Source organism: Centrocercus urophasianus, unplaced genomic scaffold, assembly GCF_019232065.1.
Source record: "Centrocercus urophasianus isolate 14NV4802_14NV808 unplaced genomic scaffold, USGS_Curo_1.0 seq_10, whole genome shotgun sequence".
NCBI classification, from domain to species: domain Eukaryota; kingdom Metazoa; phylum Chordata; class Aves; order Galliformes; family Phasianidae; genus Centrocercus; species Centrocercus urophasianus.
In genome coordinates this window covers 23,308,479-23,326,029 of record NW_024884142.1, presented here as the reverse complement: position 1 = coordinate 23,326,029, position 17,551 = coordinate 23,308,479, and the positions used below count along the sequence as shown (strand labels likewise).

Here is a 17,551-nt window from a genome sequence, read left to right as displayed (position 1 = left end):
CACACACTCCTAAATCTGTATTTCACGGATGTCATCTTTTGACTCTGTGGCTGCAGCCTTGCAATCAAGCTGCTCTCAGAGCAGTGTCTCTCACTGGGGAGATTTGCTCACCAATGAATCAGCAAGTCCTGGGAAGGAGGAAGCTGCGCAGAGAAAGGCACATTCCTTGCCACTGAAAGGTTTATTGGTATTATCTCATAGCAGCTTCAAGATACAACTGGCCTCGGTGAGAAGAAACAAGTGAGATAGACCAAAAAAGAGAAAGCTTAAGAAAAACTCTGCTGGTCGATCTACTTCCTGAAGCCCCGTTGCTGTGTTATAATGAGGGGATTCTAGCGAGAATCTGGGGTTCAGCTTACAGGTGGAAGCGATCCCCCATGGCCCCACCCTGTGGCGTGGCTCTGATGATACTCGAGAAGACACCAGGGAGAACTGCGGCTTGTGCGCATTTGACGTAAATAAGAGTAACTTTTTCCCCAAAACGACAAATGACAAGTCTGCACCAAACCCCCACTCAGCCTCTTCCTCCTGCCCGCCCCGCCCGCCTAGCGCTGCCCTTACCAAAGATGGCGGCAGCGGATGGGCCGGGAGCGGCGCCAAGCTGCGGCTGAGGCCGCTTCCGCCCGTCAGCTCCCATCACGTGACCACCGGGCTGCGGCGGCCGCTGCCCGGCGCTAGCGGGGCAGAGCGCGGCGCGGCACGGCGGGGTAGTGCCGGTGGGCTGCGGCGCTGCCAGCCGTGTTTGGGCCTCTCTGCGGTGGCGGCCGGCAAGCTGGCGCTGGGCTCGCTGCGCGGAGCGGGCAGCAGGAACGAGATGGAGCCCGAGGAAAGAGAGGATCGCACCCCGCTGCTGAAGGACTCCCAGCTCGGCGCGGGTGAGATACGCGGGCTGCAGCGCCGCGGGCAGCACTGCCACCGGCCATGCCCCGCCGCAGGGCCGGCAGGGGGCGCACCTCCCCGGCGTCGCGTTGCCATGGCGCCCCCAGGGCTCGCTTCGCTCTGGCCGGGCCCCTACCGCTGTCCTTCTTGGGAGAGGCGACCTCGTTCTCAGCGCGGTGACAGGGAGATGCATCCCAGTGGTTTCTTTTGCACGTAAATAGCTCGAACCTCGGGTCGGTGTCTGCTCGGCGGGATCTGCTGAGGGTGCGGCAGACCTTCAAGACCGAGTGTGACTAAGGCGGGTAGCTGGCAGCGGGGGGCAGAGGAGGGCGTGTGGGGAGACAGCATGAGGATAAGATGTAAAACTGATTCAGGGGGTGAAATGCCTCCCCTAAGAGGGCAGGCTGAGAGCTGGGGCTGGTCAGCCTGGAGGAGAGAAGGCTCTGGGGAGACCCGAGAGCAGCTTCTCAGGATCTAAAGGGAGGCTGTAAGAAAGAATGGGACATGCTCTCCATCTGTGTATGGACAAGGGGAAATGGCTTCAGATTAAAAGAGGGGAGATTTAGATTGGATGTAAGGAAGGAGTTTTTTACATCAAGGATAGTGAAGCGTTGGAACATGTTGGCTGGAGATGTGGTGGATGCCCATCCTTGGGGATGTTCAAGGTCAGGCTGGACGGGGCTCTGAGCAACCTGATCTAGCTTAGCTGTGCTGTCCCTGTTCATTGCAGGGAAGCTGGCCTAGATGACCTCTGAGGATCCCTTCCAACTCAATTCTATGATTCTATGAAAGTGAGAAGGCGATCATTAAAGGTCAGGGCCCAGGTGAGATGAGGCAGATTAGGGTGTTCTGTGGGCTGTCCCAGGACAGGCTGTACGGACAGCTGTGAGACTTTGAGTTCCTTCACTGTTTGTGCTTCTGAGACATGTAGTACAGCAAAACAACTGAAAAGCGCCAGCGGGGAATTAAGAGTTCAGGTCGTTTACCAAAGCAGTACATTCTTGGGCTTGCACAATCCATCGTGATGCACCTCACCCAAAAGGAAAATGCGGTAGAAAAGCAACTTCCTACAACTGCCATGCGACCTTCAGCACAGACCTAATTCTGCAATTTAAGACTCTTGTTCAGTTATAGCTTTAGTGCTATAAGACATGCCCCTGCAATCAGCATTATCCCTAGATGTAGGACCCGAGGCTGCCAGTCAAGGTAAGATCTTCAACACTGTGAAGTTTTGGGGGATGATGGCAGTATCTCTTTGCCAGTAAATATGGTGATGTTCTGAGGAGGTGCGTAACCTTGGGAAACTCATCTAGAATCTTCTTGAATCTTCTGTTCCTTTAATGTGACCTCATATTCTCAAGTATTACAGATATACTCAGTGGGAAGATAGGGAAGCAATAATTTAGCAGACTTTTGTTTCAACCTTATAAATCTGTGTGTTCATTAGACTTCTGTGATAAGTTATTTACAGCAGGAAGAAAAAAAAAAAAGACATTAGTGGCTTGGAGTTGTTACATATTTGTGTTGTGAAGATTGCTCTCCGAAGTGTATACCAGTAAGAGATGTTCAGAAGTAGAATAATGGTTAAACTGTACCTGAGAAGGTTACAGCATAGTACAGTATTAAATCTTCTGTTATTGTGTAACTCCAGCTAATACAGGTACAACATTAGGAAGGTTAAATAACTCTTCTTGTGATTATGTTCACTGTTACTAATTTGAAGACTATACATTTTCTATTTAAAGGAAATTGCATTTTGAATAACAATGAAGGTCTCGGCTTGTTTTTGTACAGTAAGCACTTCCTGCTCTTGGTGCCTGCTTTTTTTTTGTAAAGCATGCAATAAATTATTGGCTGCTGTCACTTATATCATTTAAAAGTGAGATAAGCCTATTTTTCAAATGCTGCTCCTGTCATTGCTGTTGGTCTGGAAGATGCTTTATGTATTTGCTTAGCAGCCTATCATGTTACTCATTTACTAAAGAAAGAACAAATACTACCTTGCTGTCCTTTTAACAGCTTGCATTAACAATAGTGAACTTCAGATGAAGTTGATCAGTGATAGAGACCTCAAAAATGAGAACGTTCTACAACTTTCATGAAAACTACAGTTTTATAGGAAGGTTCTGTTGGTGCCCCTACAACCAAGGGTTCCTTGTTTCTGGGATAAGAAAGAGTCTTTAGATATCTTATGCACAGGGAATGCTTTTTTTCTTCTTACTGCAGATCAGAAAATGTAGTCAAGAGACATGCTGCAGCTGCAGATCGGGCTCTAGTCAGTCCTGTTGTTCATAGATCTCACAAAAGGAAACTCTACTTCGTAACTATTTGTTTTCTTAGCAATTCAATGCTTGGGTAGGTTCAGCCATCCCCATACAAAGAGTATCTGCAGAACTACTAAGTGTGCTTGTGTGCAGCCTTCCTATGGCCACCAGTGATGTGCTGGCCAAGATGCAGCTTGACTCTGCTTCTAACTTCCTAGCATGGGTGGGTAATCTCTGCCAAAGGCTGCGGTGTTCTACCATTAGGGGAAATCGATACCTGTGACAGTGCAAAGTCTGAAAGCTGATTATAAATGGCTGATAGTCATCTTAATGCCACAGTGCAAGTTTAATGCCAAATCTAAAACCTATTTTCCTTTGTCAGCTTCAGCTGTTGAAGAAGGGAAAGAGTGGGCATCTGGGAACTGCTGCTGTTCTGCAGTGCATTGGCTGTATTTGCTATCAGATTTCCTGCAAGTTTTCTCGCTTAGGCAGTTGTTAGCAAATGCATGTTGCTTTATAAACAAATTTATAGAAGGGAAACTTGTCCTAGAAAACTATCTGGAATCTCATTGGCTGTTCATTAATGCTCCCATAAAAGTTTCTGTCCATCTTGAACTATTTTCAATAGGATGAGAGATAATGGCCTTAAGTTGCTGCAGGGGAGGCTCAGGTTGAGTAGTAGATAGATTTCTTCTCGGAAACAATGAGTGAGGCATTGACATAAGCTGCACAGGGAGGTGGTGAAGTCACCATCCCTGGAGATGTTCAAGGAACGTGTAGATATGGTACTGAGGAACATGGTTCAGTGGGCGTGATGGGGATGGGTTGACAATTGGGCTAGATAATCATAGTAATTTTTTTCCAACCTTCATGATTCTATGGGTTTTTTTTTAGTTACTTAACAAACTTCTCAGTAGTGTCTCTCTTTTTTTTTTTCCTGCAGTTTTTTTTTCTTTATGTGAAATTCCAATTTCAGTAATTATTACTGTATTTTCAAGAGAGCTTTCGAAACCACGTTTCTAAACCAGCACTTCCACTGCAGCCCCTACACTTGTGTACATAACCACCACATAGCCTAAACCAGAATTACTTTTCCTTTGCACTCCAACAGAAAAACGAATGTTATTTTTCTACCCCGATCCTCTGTCCCTGCTGATATCCCCCTTGAGACTGGAACAATCAACTTTTCTTGACTTATTTTTTCTAATCCACAAATTTCTGAGATTATTAGCTTCAAAAAAAAATTCTCACTTGTTTTGGGGTTTTTTTGCTTGTTTGTTAGGTTGTGTTAAAACAAAACCTTCTTATTTATTCTCATTTCAGTCCCTGCATGCTGCTCAGCTCGCTACAATCTGGCACTGCTGGCCTTTTTTGGGTTCTTCCTTCTGTATGCGTTACGTGTGAACCTAAGCGTTGCTCTGGTGGACATGGTGGAACCTAACACAAGCTTAGCAAAGAATACAACTTCCAATGTGTGTCCAGAGCATTCCTCCACCATAAATGTTCCTCGCAACACAACGGTGAGGTCTCAAGCGTATTGTTCTGAAACATAGCACGTAAAGTTGTTTTTAATAAAGTTTGCAATAGGTGACTCATACTTAAATGACAGGAGAACTGGCTGATCTGTACCAGATGGCCCTTACAGTGGTTCTTTTAAAGCAATTCTGAAACATAATGTCTCTAAATAACCAGCTGATTTAGAAGTGCTGTGCTCATGGTCAGATGTGTTGTTTTTTAATGCATATCCTTTCTTCACCCTTCTTTACAAATTGGCTGATCTGACCTTGTAGATCTATTATGACGCACTTTTATATGCCAGTGATCAACCATTAGTGTTACGTGTGCGTCAGAGCTCACATCACTCTCTGTGTTTAACTGTTTTCCACACAGTCTTGATGGCATGAAATTTTATTACAAATTAACGTGCAGCATTTTTTCCCTCGCTTCTTTGATCCCCTTCCCAGATCATGGTTCTTGTCTTTGTATCCTTCATCTATTGACTTTCCACACAGTAATCCTTAAAATCCCATTTCTTACCTATGAAGTTACATTATAAAAAAAAAAAAAAAAAAAAAAAAAAAAGTTCTATTGATTTGGACTTGCATAGATCTCACATCATAATTAAGTTTATTAGTGAGCACTCTTGCCCTCTTCTTGCCTTCATTTTGTTTGTTTAGAGGTCATTTATTATTTATTGGGAGCAAATTATAACCACGTGTGGAATGGGAAGAATTGTTCTCCTTCATTGCTTCTGTGAAATGGATGCTGCTCATTTAGAGGACTTCTGGGAATGATCCCAGACTTCAAAATCACTTCTTGGGCAATGATTGATGTCCTCTTGTTGACTCTAACTTCCTTATCTCAATTATCTGTGCCTTTAATGTCTCATCTGCTAGACTTACCTTCGCTCTGTGCCATCCTTATTCTGTTCTTCCACATATCTCTGTCTTTGTCTATCACCTATCCTGTCCTTGTCTACTCTTTCTTCATTTTAAATTTAGACATCTGCATCTCTTTGCTTGCTTTTCTCTCTGTAAATTTTCTGCAGGAAAATCGGTTTTTCAGAGTGACAGAATGTGATACGGAATTGAGATCCACTTTCATGTAAGCACATCCCTGCAACCAGCACCTGTATCACTTAACCAAGAAAGGGATAATCACCTGATGACTTCTATTTAATGTTGTCATGATTTTTGTACTTGGCCTGGATACGTTTGCGCAGTGTAAACTACTTCCAGTGCAACTTTGATTGCCTCCCTAGGGGGGAGGCCATGAAAGATTTGTGATTTAGCTATGAAGGATTAAAAAAGGGATTGAATTTGTGTAAAACGTGGTCAGAGAAACTATTTTGAACTTACTGTATTTTGGGTTTTGTTTTCTCTTTTTAGGGGAAAAAGTATTCTTGGGATGCTGATACTCAGGGATGGATCCTTGGTTCTTTTTTCTATGGCTATATCATTACTCAGGTTCCAGGTGGATATCTTGCAAACAAAATTGGAGGGAAGCTCTTGTTGGGGTTTGGCATCTTTGGTACCTCTGTGTTCACCTTGCTTACTCCACTAGCTGCAGATTTGGGAGTTGGCTACCTCATTGCTGTCAGAGCCTTGGAAGGACTGGGAGAGGTAACGGTTTTCCTCTATGTAACTTGAACATATATCTGAATAATGTATTGGCACGTCATAGTAATTAGACCCTGTGAATATTGGTATGCTGTAGTAGCATGTGGATTGTTTTATTTCGAGTAGCTTAATTTTACTTTTTTGAATAATTAACAAGTACATCTTATTTTTTATTTATAAGGACACAAAACTGGAGTTATCCATCATTTAGTCAGAACCCAGGAGTTCAAAAGAGTATTGTTTGTATTCTTGCAGATTTTCCAGTATATACGGAATCAAAAGCAGAAGAAATTGATTCTGCTTCTTGATTTTTTCATACACTGCATGCTGTTGTTTTTTGTTTTCCCCAGGTGGTTTCATTCTAAACAAGAGCCTAACAAATCTTTCTACTGCTTTTTAATGAAATGCAGTTTGAAACACGAAAACTTGAAAGAAATTATAAAACTGCTACTTTTTAACAGAATTGATTCTTTTTTATCTAGGGTGTTACCTTCCCAGCTATGCATTCAATGTGGTCTTCTTGGGCTCCTCCCCTGGAACGCAGCAAGCTCCTTAGTATTTCATATGCAGGTGAGAAATTCCCACGCTAATAACAGGCTTATGCATTTTTACTGCTGTAACAGGGAGGATTGACTTAAATCAAAGGGATTTATATTATCAGTTTTAATCAGGATTTAATCTGGAAAGCATAGCATTGAGTTAAATCTTGCTTTGCATTCATTATCGTTGCTTTTTATGGCTTTTGTAGCCTTGAGAAAAGGTATTCATCTGCAATGATGTATAAACTTCAAGCTGCAGTATCAAGTGGTGCAAGGAGTTACTGTGAAGCTGATTAATAGAAGATACTGTGAACAAAGGAGATGCAATAGCAGAAACAAAATAGGGCAATAATGCAAAATCACAGGATATGGCTTCTTTTTTTTTTTTAAGGTGTTTTTGGGGGAACTCAAGGTAGCTCTCAGTAGTGCTTCAAGCTGCTTGAAGAAGATTCAGAGATCAGTTCCATGTTCTTTTAGGCATTCCGTGTGTGGAGGATGTAATGTTTCATAGGAAATTTATTACTTTGAAGATACTTGATGTTACATAGAACTTCTGATTTACAGCATATTCTGAGAAGATAAGACAGATAAATTTACATTTTGCAAAGTGTGGAAGTTACAATACCCAGTTCAATCACAATATCAGTGCGATTCTCCTTCTCTGTATATGCTCGTGATGCTGGGCAATTCCACTTGCTGGGAAGCAGTATGTGGGTTGAAGCCAGCTCAAGCCTGATGCTCTTTTCAAAATTATTTTCAAGATTGTTCATTTTTATACTCTGAGAGGTGTCTTGTATTCACTCCCCTGGTACTGGTACAGCAATCTAAAAGAGACAGCCATTCACATGCTTGTAGGGAGAAACATCTACACTATCAATTGATCTACTCAACTGATGACAGGGCTGTTTGTTCAAGGCAAAGGCTGCCTCCAGTCCCCTTTGTGTTGAGATAGCCAGGGTGGGTTTTTTGTTTTGTTTTGTTTTTTAACAGTGGCTCTAATTAGTGACACCCTGCATTATTCCCTGAGCTTCATGGGTGCATTGCTTTTGCCCATACACACTGAGCCGCCTTCTGTTTTCAGGTTTTACTCATCTGACAGACTACTCAATCCACTATGTGTGGAGCGAGTGAAAAATATAGTTTTCTGAATTTACCAGTCCAAGCATGTTTCTGCTCTAAGGGTTACAAATTTTAAATTCTGTTAATGGCTCATTTAACTTTCTGTTAGTATTAATTCTGTGACAGCTTACTTCTTGGACCTGGGCTTCATCAAGAAGACAGGGCTATACCATGTAAGCACCAACTGCAGTCTAGTAGCAGACTTCTGCCAGCAGGAATGAAGCCTTAGTTCTCTCATCTTCCTATTTTCACACTTCCCTTGTAGCCACATGCTTCGTTCCTTCCTGTATGCTATTTCAGACCCTCACATGAGCCACTTTAACCCACCTAGTGCATCAGGCGGTTTCTTCTCTTTTTTGTATGTTTTCTCCCACACTAGTGAATTAAATCTGCTTTTAAAAAAAGTCTGCATGTGAGAGCCAGCACACAAAAGTGGAGAGAAAGGAGCTGGGATTGTCACTTATTGCTTTTAGCTTTAGGAGCTTTTAAATTGTTCCTTTGTGAAGCCACATTCCAAAGTATAAGTGAGAAGAGACCTTGGCCTTGAACAACTGATAGTAAGCAGGCATGGATGGATAAGGCATCTTGCATAATCTTAGCAAAGTGTTTCCTTTTCCTCCTTTTCCTTGCGTTTCCATAGTTGGCAGTCATGTGGTCTGCAGCTTAGAAAGTCGTGACAGTATTGACTTTCCAAGGGAGCACATGACTGAGTTGCATACAATTGTCTTTTTGGTGGGTATTTAACAGAGTACTCGGTTTTGTTGTTTTGTAGCTGAAGCTTTTCTGCCTCAAACAAAAACTGTTCCAAAAAGATGGCATCTAGGCAGCTTCCATGTTAATGTAATCTAACGTTTTTTGAATTGAGATTGGATTTGGAAAAGCAATTGTATAATTAACATGAAGAGATAAGCTTCAGTATTTGTCCCCAGTTGAGTGTTCCTAATTATGTAAACAATATGGGTGCCACCTCCACCCTTGCCACAATACTTCTTTAATTATGATTCAAGAGCTGCTCTTTCCTGCTAATATCTGAGCTGGAATCTGCTCATCTTTCCCTTCTTTGCCTGAAGATCAAATTTAAGGACCCAAATTTAGGGACTGTGTAGTTAGAACCTGCTGGTTATATGGATACCTTCTGGCTCTTGTCTCCAGCGTTCCTGTTTCAGTACTGCTAGCAGGAGCTATAAGCAATGTAAATTAATTACATAACATCAGAATATTATTTCCTCCCCTTCCTTCCCTCCAAGGTCTGTAATTGTACTGTGGTCAGTTTCCTCAGCAGTGTCTGTTGATTGAGTTGTATCATTTTGAATGTATTGTAGCCACCACTTGTTTGGAGGTGAATGTGTCAGGAATTTTTTTTCTTTTTATTGCTCTTTGCTTATTATTTTGGATGTTTATGACCTCTATTTCTTTGGATTTGGCAAAGCAGTTTGTTGTGCCATTTTTCTGGTAGTCAGTGGCAAATCTTACCTGCATGATTTTTGCAGGAAAACAAAAGTGAAAACAACTCTTAATTTAAAGAGTCTAATGATGAACTAACGATTGTTTTTATACTTTGGTTTGCTTTCCTCTGCTAGGTGCGCAGCTGGGAACTGTTGTCTCTCTGCCACTGTCTGGTTTAATTTGCTACTATATGAACTGGGTTTATGTGTTTTACATATTTGGTAAGAGTTTTTATTATTAAAGTTATGATCCATATTCTTTTTGTAAGCCACGGTATATTGTTTATTACCTCTTGTATGAAACTTTAAGTTTTTAAAAATATGTTTGATGTAGGGCTGTCATTTCTTTTCCTCCTGGGGAGTAGAGATATTTAAAGCAAGTGAATTCCTTTGCATGGATATGTGAGCTTTGCTTCCAATGAGCAAAGATGTCTCTGAGGGGGACAAAAGCTGGTACAAGTCAAATGTTTCCAGCATTTCCCTCCACGCAGAAATAACAGGCTGGAATTACTTACTTGAAGTGTGAAATTGAGTTAATAATGTTAATCCCAGGAGTGAATTTCTACTCTGCGTGAAAGAACATGTGAAAAGTTACTGCTGCTTTAAATGGAGACTGTGTGTAATATTTCTCTAGCAGTCACAGGAACTCTGAAAGAATGTCCAAAATGCAAAGCATAGCATGTTTACTGTGAGCTGTGTTCTAGAAGGAGCTCAAACATAATAAATTTTCTGATAAGATGTCATAGATCAAACTGATGCTTTTTATTGGACTGTTTACATTTCTAAGCTGTTTCATGTTCTGCATAGGGAAAAGAATCAGAATAAAATGGAAAGCTTACACTTTGTTCATCAAGACATGCTCTTGATTTTTGTGTAATTAAAAAAGAAGGAAATGGAACTAGACAAGTGGAAAAAAGTTACACTGGTTGTCAAGTAAAAATGCAGCCAATTTGGCTTGATTATTGAAAAAGTTAACTTTTTCAAATGATAGTTCTGGAAGCTTTGCTTAAAAAGGAAAATAGATGCTGGTACATCAGTTAAGCTATATATAGTGATACATATCATGCTAAGGGTTTTTTGAGATTAAATTCCTCTGTGTGAGCTGTATTCTTCATGGCTGTTCTATGTGACAAATAAAAATACAGTATGTATATGTATGCATTTTCCTTGCTCTACAAGGCACTTGCTAGAGGGGAAGACAAACCAGAACAAAAACAGAACAAACATCACTTTCCTAAAGTCATCCTTTACTACTTACTGTATTGTTAAGCCGCTTGGGGGAGCTACTGTTTGTAAGTAAAGAAAGCTTTTCCAGATGCTTTAATATAATTTTAATGGATATTAATTTTTCTCAATTGTCTGAGAATATTATTCACTCAGCAGAACTTATTCTGTTTTTATTTATACCTCCTTATTCATGTTTATCCAATAACAGGTGCCCTTGGTGTACTGTGGTTCTTCTTCTGGATGTGGCTTGTTAGTGATAAACCAGAAACTCACAAGAGTATTTCACGTGCTGAAAGAGAATATATTCTTTCTTCTTTAAAAGACCAGGTATAGCACATTATTGTAATCATGTTTTCTTAAGTAATAACATAAACTACAAGTATTGTTATTAGCATAATGCTCTGATGTCTTGAAAAACATCATTAATCTGCAATAAAGACAGTGTATGTCAAGAAAAGAAAAATATGATGCAATTGTGTAAATGAGAAAAACTGGTAGTCAATCAAAACATTTATGATAATGCTTTTTGTCACTATTATTGTGATGTTATTTTAATAAGTAATACAACTTGAGCTTTTTTTAATACCAAAAACAGACCCGTATGATGTCTTAAAAATTTGTAAAACAATGTTTTCAACATGTGTCTTCTATGATAGAGAAGAGAGAGATTACTATTTGCAGAGAAAACATTTTGGAGATTCTATTATGAGCCATTTGACTGAGGAGACACGTTTCTAAGCTGTGAAGCAGTCTGAGTTACTATCTAGGACTGAGTAGGAAGATTCAGCCAAATGCATAAGACTGACCTTACATGTTTAATCATTTGTGGTAAAAACTAGAGGCGACAAATCATGGTAAGGGAAGGTATACATTATATTTTATCTATATACTTCAAAAAAATTCCCATTACAAAGTGATTGGTTTAAGTTGCAATAATTAATAGCAGAGCAGTAACATGCATGAGTGTATCTTTAGCGAGAAGGTAACAGTAACTTCATCATTGCCATTTAATTCATCTTTTGCTATGAATTCACATTGTGCTCTTTTGAATGAGTGATCAGTGTGGATTTGGGTAGGATAACAGCATCTGTAGTTTAAGTTTATCTTGATGTTCTAGTTTTTTTTTTTTTTCCTCTTTTCCTTCTTGCTAGCTCACTACACAGAAGTCTGTTCCCTGGAGACCTATACTGGAGTCCCTTCCACTCTGGGCTATTGTTGTAGCCCATTTCTCCTATAACTGGACTTTCTATACACTTCTCACACTCTTACCCACATACATGAAGGAGATCCTGCGGTTTGATGCACAGGAGGTGAGATAAATAAGAAAATAGTTACTATAATTAATTATAGTTATATAGTTGTAGTAACTATACATAGTTATATAGTTGTAATATTTAACCATAATTAATAGTTTCTATATTAACCTGTTTAAGAAAACTTGTGATGTAAGTTTTTAATTTAGAAATGGTGAAATAATTCCCCATAATTAAGCAGCTACATCTACAAGGTTATCTGCATTGAAGTTTCCACTGGATTTCAGAAATTATTTGACATTTAAATTAGCAATAGCATTTTGGATCATTTTTTCTGTTTAAAGATGGATTTGAAACAATAAGTATATTAAAAAATATATATTTCTATTACAAAACAGTAACTATAAAAAGTCCCATATTTCTGTTACTTTGTTTGCATGATTGCCTCAGAACTTATAGTTTATTTTGTAGCTTCAGAAACACTATCTACTTTTTTGCTCACTCATGAAAAGCACTATTTTTCTTTTAATTGGAAATTAACAGTATCATTGGGTAAGTGACATTGTAAACGTTTTAAGGAGAGGGTGGAGAAAACACTTCAGTCTGATTGAACCCCTTCCAAATAAATACTTTTTCTTTCTTCAGTGAGTGGCAGATACAATGCTGTGCCTTTGCACAGTGCTTCAATTAAATTGCTTCTTTGTTGTTGTTATTAAAACTAGCTTATGTTTTTCAGAATTTTAATTGTTACTTTTGAAAGCTTAGCATTGAAATCCAGCAGACAGCATATTTGAATGTTGAAAGAGTGGAACATGTTTATGGCCTCGTGTCAGATTTAATGTCCTAGGGAACCTCTTACGTTTTTGTATAATCAATGGATATTAAGATATTGCAATCACAAAATAAGCAAGAGAGGCGAAGTAGACTATGATAACAAAAGAGAATAAATGGAAGGCTTACCCTTATGCTGGGCTCACCCACAAAACACCAGAAGGAGGAACCTCCAGACAAGATCCTTCCCTACTGGTAGCCAGCTCTTAAATAGGTCTAGGAGGGGTGGAGCCTTCCAGCAGTACAGGTGAATTGCCTTCACCTGTGCTCCTCTGGCTGACTCGTGGCTCGCCTCAGGTGATCAATCGGAGGTTCAGGCTGTGACTCAGCAGTTCCCATACAATCTTCTTTGCCAAATATACTTGTCTATCCAGATGCTTCATTTTAACCACAGTTTAGGTTATGTTCTACTATGCTGCTTAGTAGAACTTTTTTTCCTTCTTCAGAAGAAAAACATGCAGTTTCAGGCAGAAGTCACTACCAAACAACTTTCCTTTAAGGAAAGGGAAGTTAGCAGGTGACAGCAGTGTAAGTAATGGCAGATCCTGAATAATGGGACCATAGGATGTTCAAACTGAATCTAATGAAAGTTCTAATTCTGTATCTTGTCTGATTATAGCCAGCATCAGATGTGTCAGCATATAGTTGTGGGATAACACACTGTTGAAAGTATTGAATCTGACATCACAGACTCCATAACTGCTTTCAAAATTCTGACTAGTAGCTACAGCTCTCACTTACTTCAAGCAACTCGTGTCATATCTAATCTGAAACTGCTCTTTCAAAATACTTGCATGATCAAGTTCATGACCACACAATACTTTGCAGTTTCCTTTTTCCTGATCCCAGTCACTGATTTAAACCTTTGAGTTCTTCAGCTGGCTGTATTGGTAGTTCCAGATTACATTATACAATCAAGAGTTTACACATCAGTGACTAAAATGCTTTATCTTTTCTATCCTTACGTTTCTCTCTCATAGGAAAGCCAACTGTAGTTCCATAGATGAATGGTCCTGACTCAGACTTTCTTAATGCTCTAAGTCAGATGATTTTTTTCATCACATTGAATTTTAGTATTTTAACTGTCTTTTCTTTTTGTCTCAACAGAATGGCTTTTTATCTGCGCTGCCTTATTTTGGCTGCTGGCTTTGTATAATTCTGTCTGGGCAAATTGCTGATCATTTACGAGAAAAACAGAACTTCTCCACTGTTTGTGTTCGCAAATGTTTTACCCTAATAGGTAAGTGCAAGGATTGTCTCTAGTTGGGAAGACATCATGGGACCAGTCTGGGAAAAGTTAAAGCTTTGAGAGGCAGAAGTGTGGCAGTTTGCTGTGAGATGAAGCCAGATTGTACGTGGCTGGAGAAGGAGATGCTATTCATTGTATTAATTTTGATAGTGTGTGGAGGAGGAACTGCAGTGTGTCTAGGCATCTGTTTGTTTGGTTAGTAATCTGGCATCACCTTGTTTTCTAGTACATAGTATTCCTTTGAATTCCTATGTCTTAAGCCTCGCTCACACTTTTCTGACTTTGGTAGATGTAATTTGTCTTGTAATGTTTGGTGTTGTTTTAACTGATGGACATACTTTACCCTCAGCTCTGCCCAGCCCTCAGGCCAAGGTTTTTTGTTGTTTTTTTTTTCTTCTGACTTTTTCACTGATCATAGAGATATTCAACATACATATTCAGAAATTAAAGCAAGTAAATCAAATCCCAACTGGTACTCTTTCTGACAAAGGGTTCTAAAAGGGAATGAGAGTATAGAGGCGAGTATTAGTAAAAGTCACAATGATAAATCCAGAAATACTAATAGATTTTACACTTTTTTTTTTTTTTTTTTTTTTTTTTAACTCTGTTGACAATGTGCTTGACTTAAAAACAGAGCCATGACTGTACCATTGTAGAAACAGCAACGTGTCCTAATTCAGTAGTGGTTCAGATACAGAAAATACAGGCTGTTTTAATGGTGCTGCTGGACTGATGGCTTTGAGCAATGTGTTCTTTTTATTCTATGTGCAATCCTTGCTGTGCAATCCAATGCTGTTCTTCCTTCTCCTCCCCAAAAAATTGGAATATAATTCTTTTCTTACTGAGGAGTGTTGAACTCCTCAATAGTAGTGTAGAACTTATATGCACTTAATATCAGTCATTAAGAAGGATAATTCATCTTGGTGAATTTTGTAAAAAATATCATGAAGTGTAACCTAAGTACTGCAATATATTAAGCTCTGTAGCATTATAGTAGAAAATAATAACAGCTGGTGCAAATGTGAGAAGACAAAAGTTGATGTAAACTGTCCCTTGAATTTGAAGTGGTAATTAGTTTCCAAATAAGAACAACTTTTTGACTTTATGTGAATGTGATTGTTCACCTGTGTTGTCCCTAGCTTCTCGTGTTAAATGTAATCTTAGCAAGATGACAGTCTACATCAAACATGGCCATCTTTGCTACTAGATCGTGAATGTTGTGCGCTTCACTTTACATGTAAGAAATTATGACTTGTGGAGATGGGTGGAATATTTAATGCCTTCTCTGATTCTTTAGAAGATTATCAACAGAATTAAAGGAGTTAGTCTAGAATAAATGACAAAAACTGAGGTGACTGTAACATTGAGGCGTGTATGTTAGTTGGCAAGATAATGATGAAATGCTACAATACTTGGGAACATAGCCTGCAGCCTCTGAAGTTTTACAGTTGTCTTGTGAGAGTGAACAGAAAAAGAGCATCATAAATACTATCTTTTTCTTTAAAAAAAAGCCTGAAAAGAGCCATTTCTAGTAATTGTAGTCATCAGAGAAATATAAACCTTACTGTCAGTGTGGATACTCTTAGGAGAAGAGGAATGGGGAGAACATTGCATGGATTTGTCAAGAGTAAATACTGCCTTTTTTTTTTTGTAATGAAGTAGAAATACTGGAGAAAGAAATAACCAGAGATAGCCAGAAGATTCATTTAGGCCACGTCATTATTACAAACATATCATCTCTCAGTTAGAGGATATCATTCAAAGTGAGCCTGTGTTGCTCAGTGTTTTGTTTATTTAAGACTTAGGTAACTGAATGGAAATACACTTGCCAGATTTACAGTGCTACCAGGATGAAAAGACAAAGTAGAATCCAAGACCAAAGTGGTCTTGACTGATGGGAAGGAGAGGTGATTTGAAGTCAGAAAGATAAAGCCTTTACTAGAAATGAATAAAAGGATGCATTTAGAGAGGGCAGTTGATAGATGATTAAAAGAGAAGGAAAAGGGGAAAAATCAGGCACAATATCCACACAAGTTGCAGCCTACTTGATATATGTCCATCACTGCACTTAATTCTCTGCTTCTCCAATTCTGCTGATTGAGTTGCTCGCTTTAAAGCAGCTCATCTAATAAACTCTCAAGTATTTTTGTTTTCATAGGCCTGTTCAGTTCTGGTGATCTGGTTTTACAGCTGGCCTTCACGCCTATGTCTGTAAAACCAAGGGGAAAACATGCTGTTGTGCAAGGAAAAAGTGGGTTTTTAAGGGTTTCATTGGTGAAGCCAGCATTTTTTGGCATGTATTTGGAGCTGGTTTTGGAGTTTGTGATGAAGTCATGTAACTAGCCAGCTGTGGTATGGGGAAATGGGGTGCCAAAGTTAACTGAAGAAAGGATGGTGGCTACTATGCCAACTAAATTGTTTTCAGTACCTGAAGTTGTGAACTGGGCTTGTTTATCTTAGAGAAGAGAATGCTCTGGTGAGATCTCATGGTAGCCTTCCAGTAGTTGAAGGGAACGTATAAACAGGAGGGGGAACAGCTGTTTTACTAGGGTTGATAGAGATAGGACAAGGGAGAATGGTTTTAAACTGAGATGGGAGGTTTAGGTTAGATATTAGGAGGACGTTTGTCACTCAGAGGGTGGTGATGCACTGGAACAGGTTGCCCAAGGAGGCTGTGGATGCCCCATCCCTGGAGGCATTCAAGGCCAGGCTGGATGTGGCTCTGGGCAGCTTGGTTTGGTGGTTGGTGACCCTGCACATAGCAGGGGGGTTGAAACTAGAGGATCATTGTGGTGCTTTTCAACCCAGGCCATTCTATGTTTCTAAGTCTCAAAAGCTAGCCTGGTTCTCTAAGATGTACAGCAGGCTCTGGTGTAGACATACCAGATGTTCAGATATTAAACATGGCACTCATTCTAGAAGGTGTATGTGGAAGAGCTATGTATGTATGTATTTATATGAAATCTTCCAGCTCTACTTTGTTATGATTTGCAGAAGTCCCTGTTGGCTCCTGAAACAGACTTAAATGGGAGTAACTTCCTCACTGTGCATTGCTCACCTGTCAGTCTCAGCGCAGAGTCTACTGTTTATATAATGATAAATAAAATGAACTTGTCACATCACTTTCACTGTCCATTGATTTTTAGTTTTCCAGATGAAGTTAGTTCTTTCAAGCTAGAGTAGGATTTTTCTGGTTTGTGCAATGTTTATCAAGACCGCCAGAGGTTTGCACTGATCTGCTTTTCTTTGCTGCTCACTGTGATGCACATAGTGCAGTGCTGGATTCTGTGCACTAGGTGGTGTTGGAGATTGTATGTACACGCAGCTCAGAACATGTTAATTTTCTGGCATAAAGTCCCTTAATTGTAAAATTTCTGTTTTAAAGGAATGATTGGACCTGCATTGTTCTTAGTAGCAGCTGGGTTCATAGGATGCAACTATGAGCTGGCTGTTGCTTTTGTGACCATATCGACAACACTAGGAGGGTTCTGTACATCTGGTTACAGCATCAACCATCTGGACATAGCACCTTCGTAAGTATTGCTGAAGCCTTTGTTACTGATTGGATACATTTATGATCATTTCTTCTGTGTTCCTGGAGTGCCTTGCAGCTTGTATTTGAGTGG

At 39.8% G+C, this 17,551-nt stretch overlaps 1 protein-coding gene across 2 annotated transcripts in view; it reads left to right on the top strand.

Moving 5' to 3' along the window:
- The first annotated feature begins 740 nt into the window (after nucleotides 1-740).
- The window catches only part of SLC17A5 (solute carrier family 17 member 5), a 25,194-nt gene continuing 8,383 nt past the window's right edge, over nucleotides 741-17,551 (top strand). Inside the window, exons 1-9 of one of the 2 annotated variants that reach the window (XM_042824505.1) lie at nucleotides 741-875; nucleotides 4,467-4,663; nucleotides 6,032-6,265; nucleotides 6,745-6,832; nucleotides 9,501-9,587; nucleotides 10,801-10,919; nucleotides 11,744-11,902; nucleotides 13,784-13,916; nucleotides 17,311-17,458. In XM_042824505.1, coding sequence (XP_042680439.1) covers nucleotides 815-875; nucleotides 4,467-4,663; nucleotides 6,032-6,265; nucleotides 6,745-6,832; nucleotides 9,501-9,587; nucleotides 10,801-10,919; nucleotides 11,744-11,902; nucleotides 13,784-13,916; nucleotides 17,311-17,458 — 1,226 coding nt within the window. In that variant the 5' untranslated portion in view covers nucleotides 741-814. Of the gene's footprint in view, nucleotides 876-1,992; nucleotides 2,086-4,466; nucleotides 4,664-6,031; nucleotides 6,266-6,744; nucleotides 6,833-9,500; nucleotides 9,588-10,800; nucleotides 10,920-11,743; nucleotides 11,903-13,783; nucleotides 13,917-17,310; nucleotides 17,459-17,551 lie in introns of those variants that run through there. The other variant, XM_042824513.1, reaches the window with a different exon arrangement.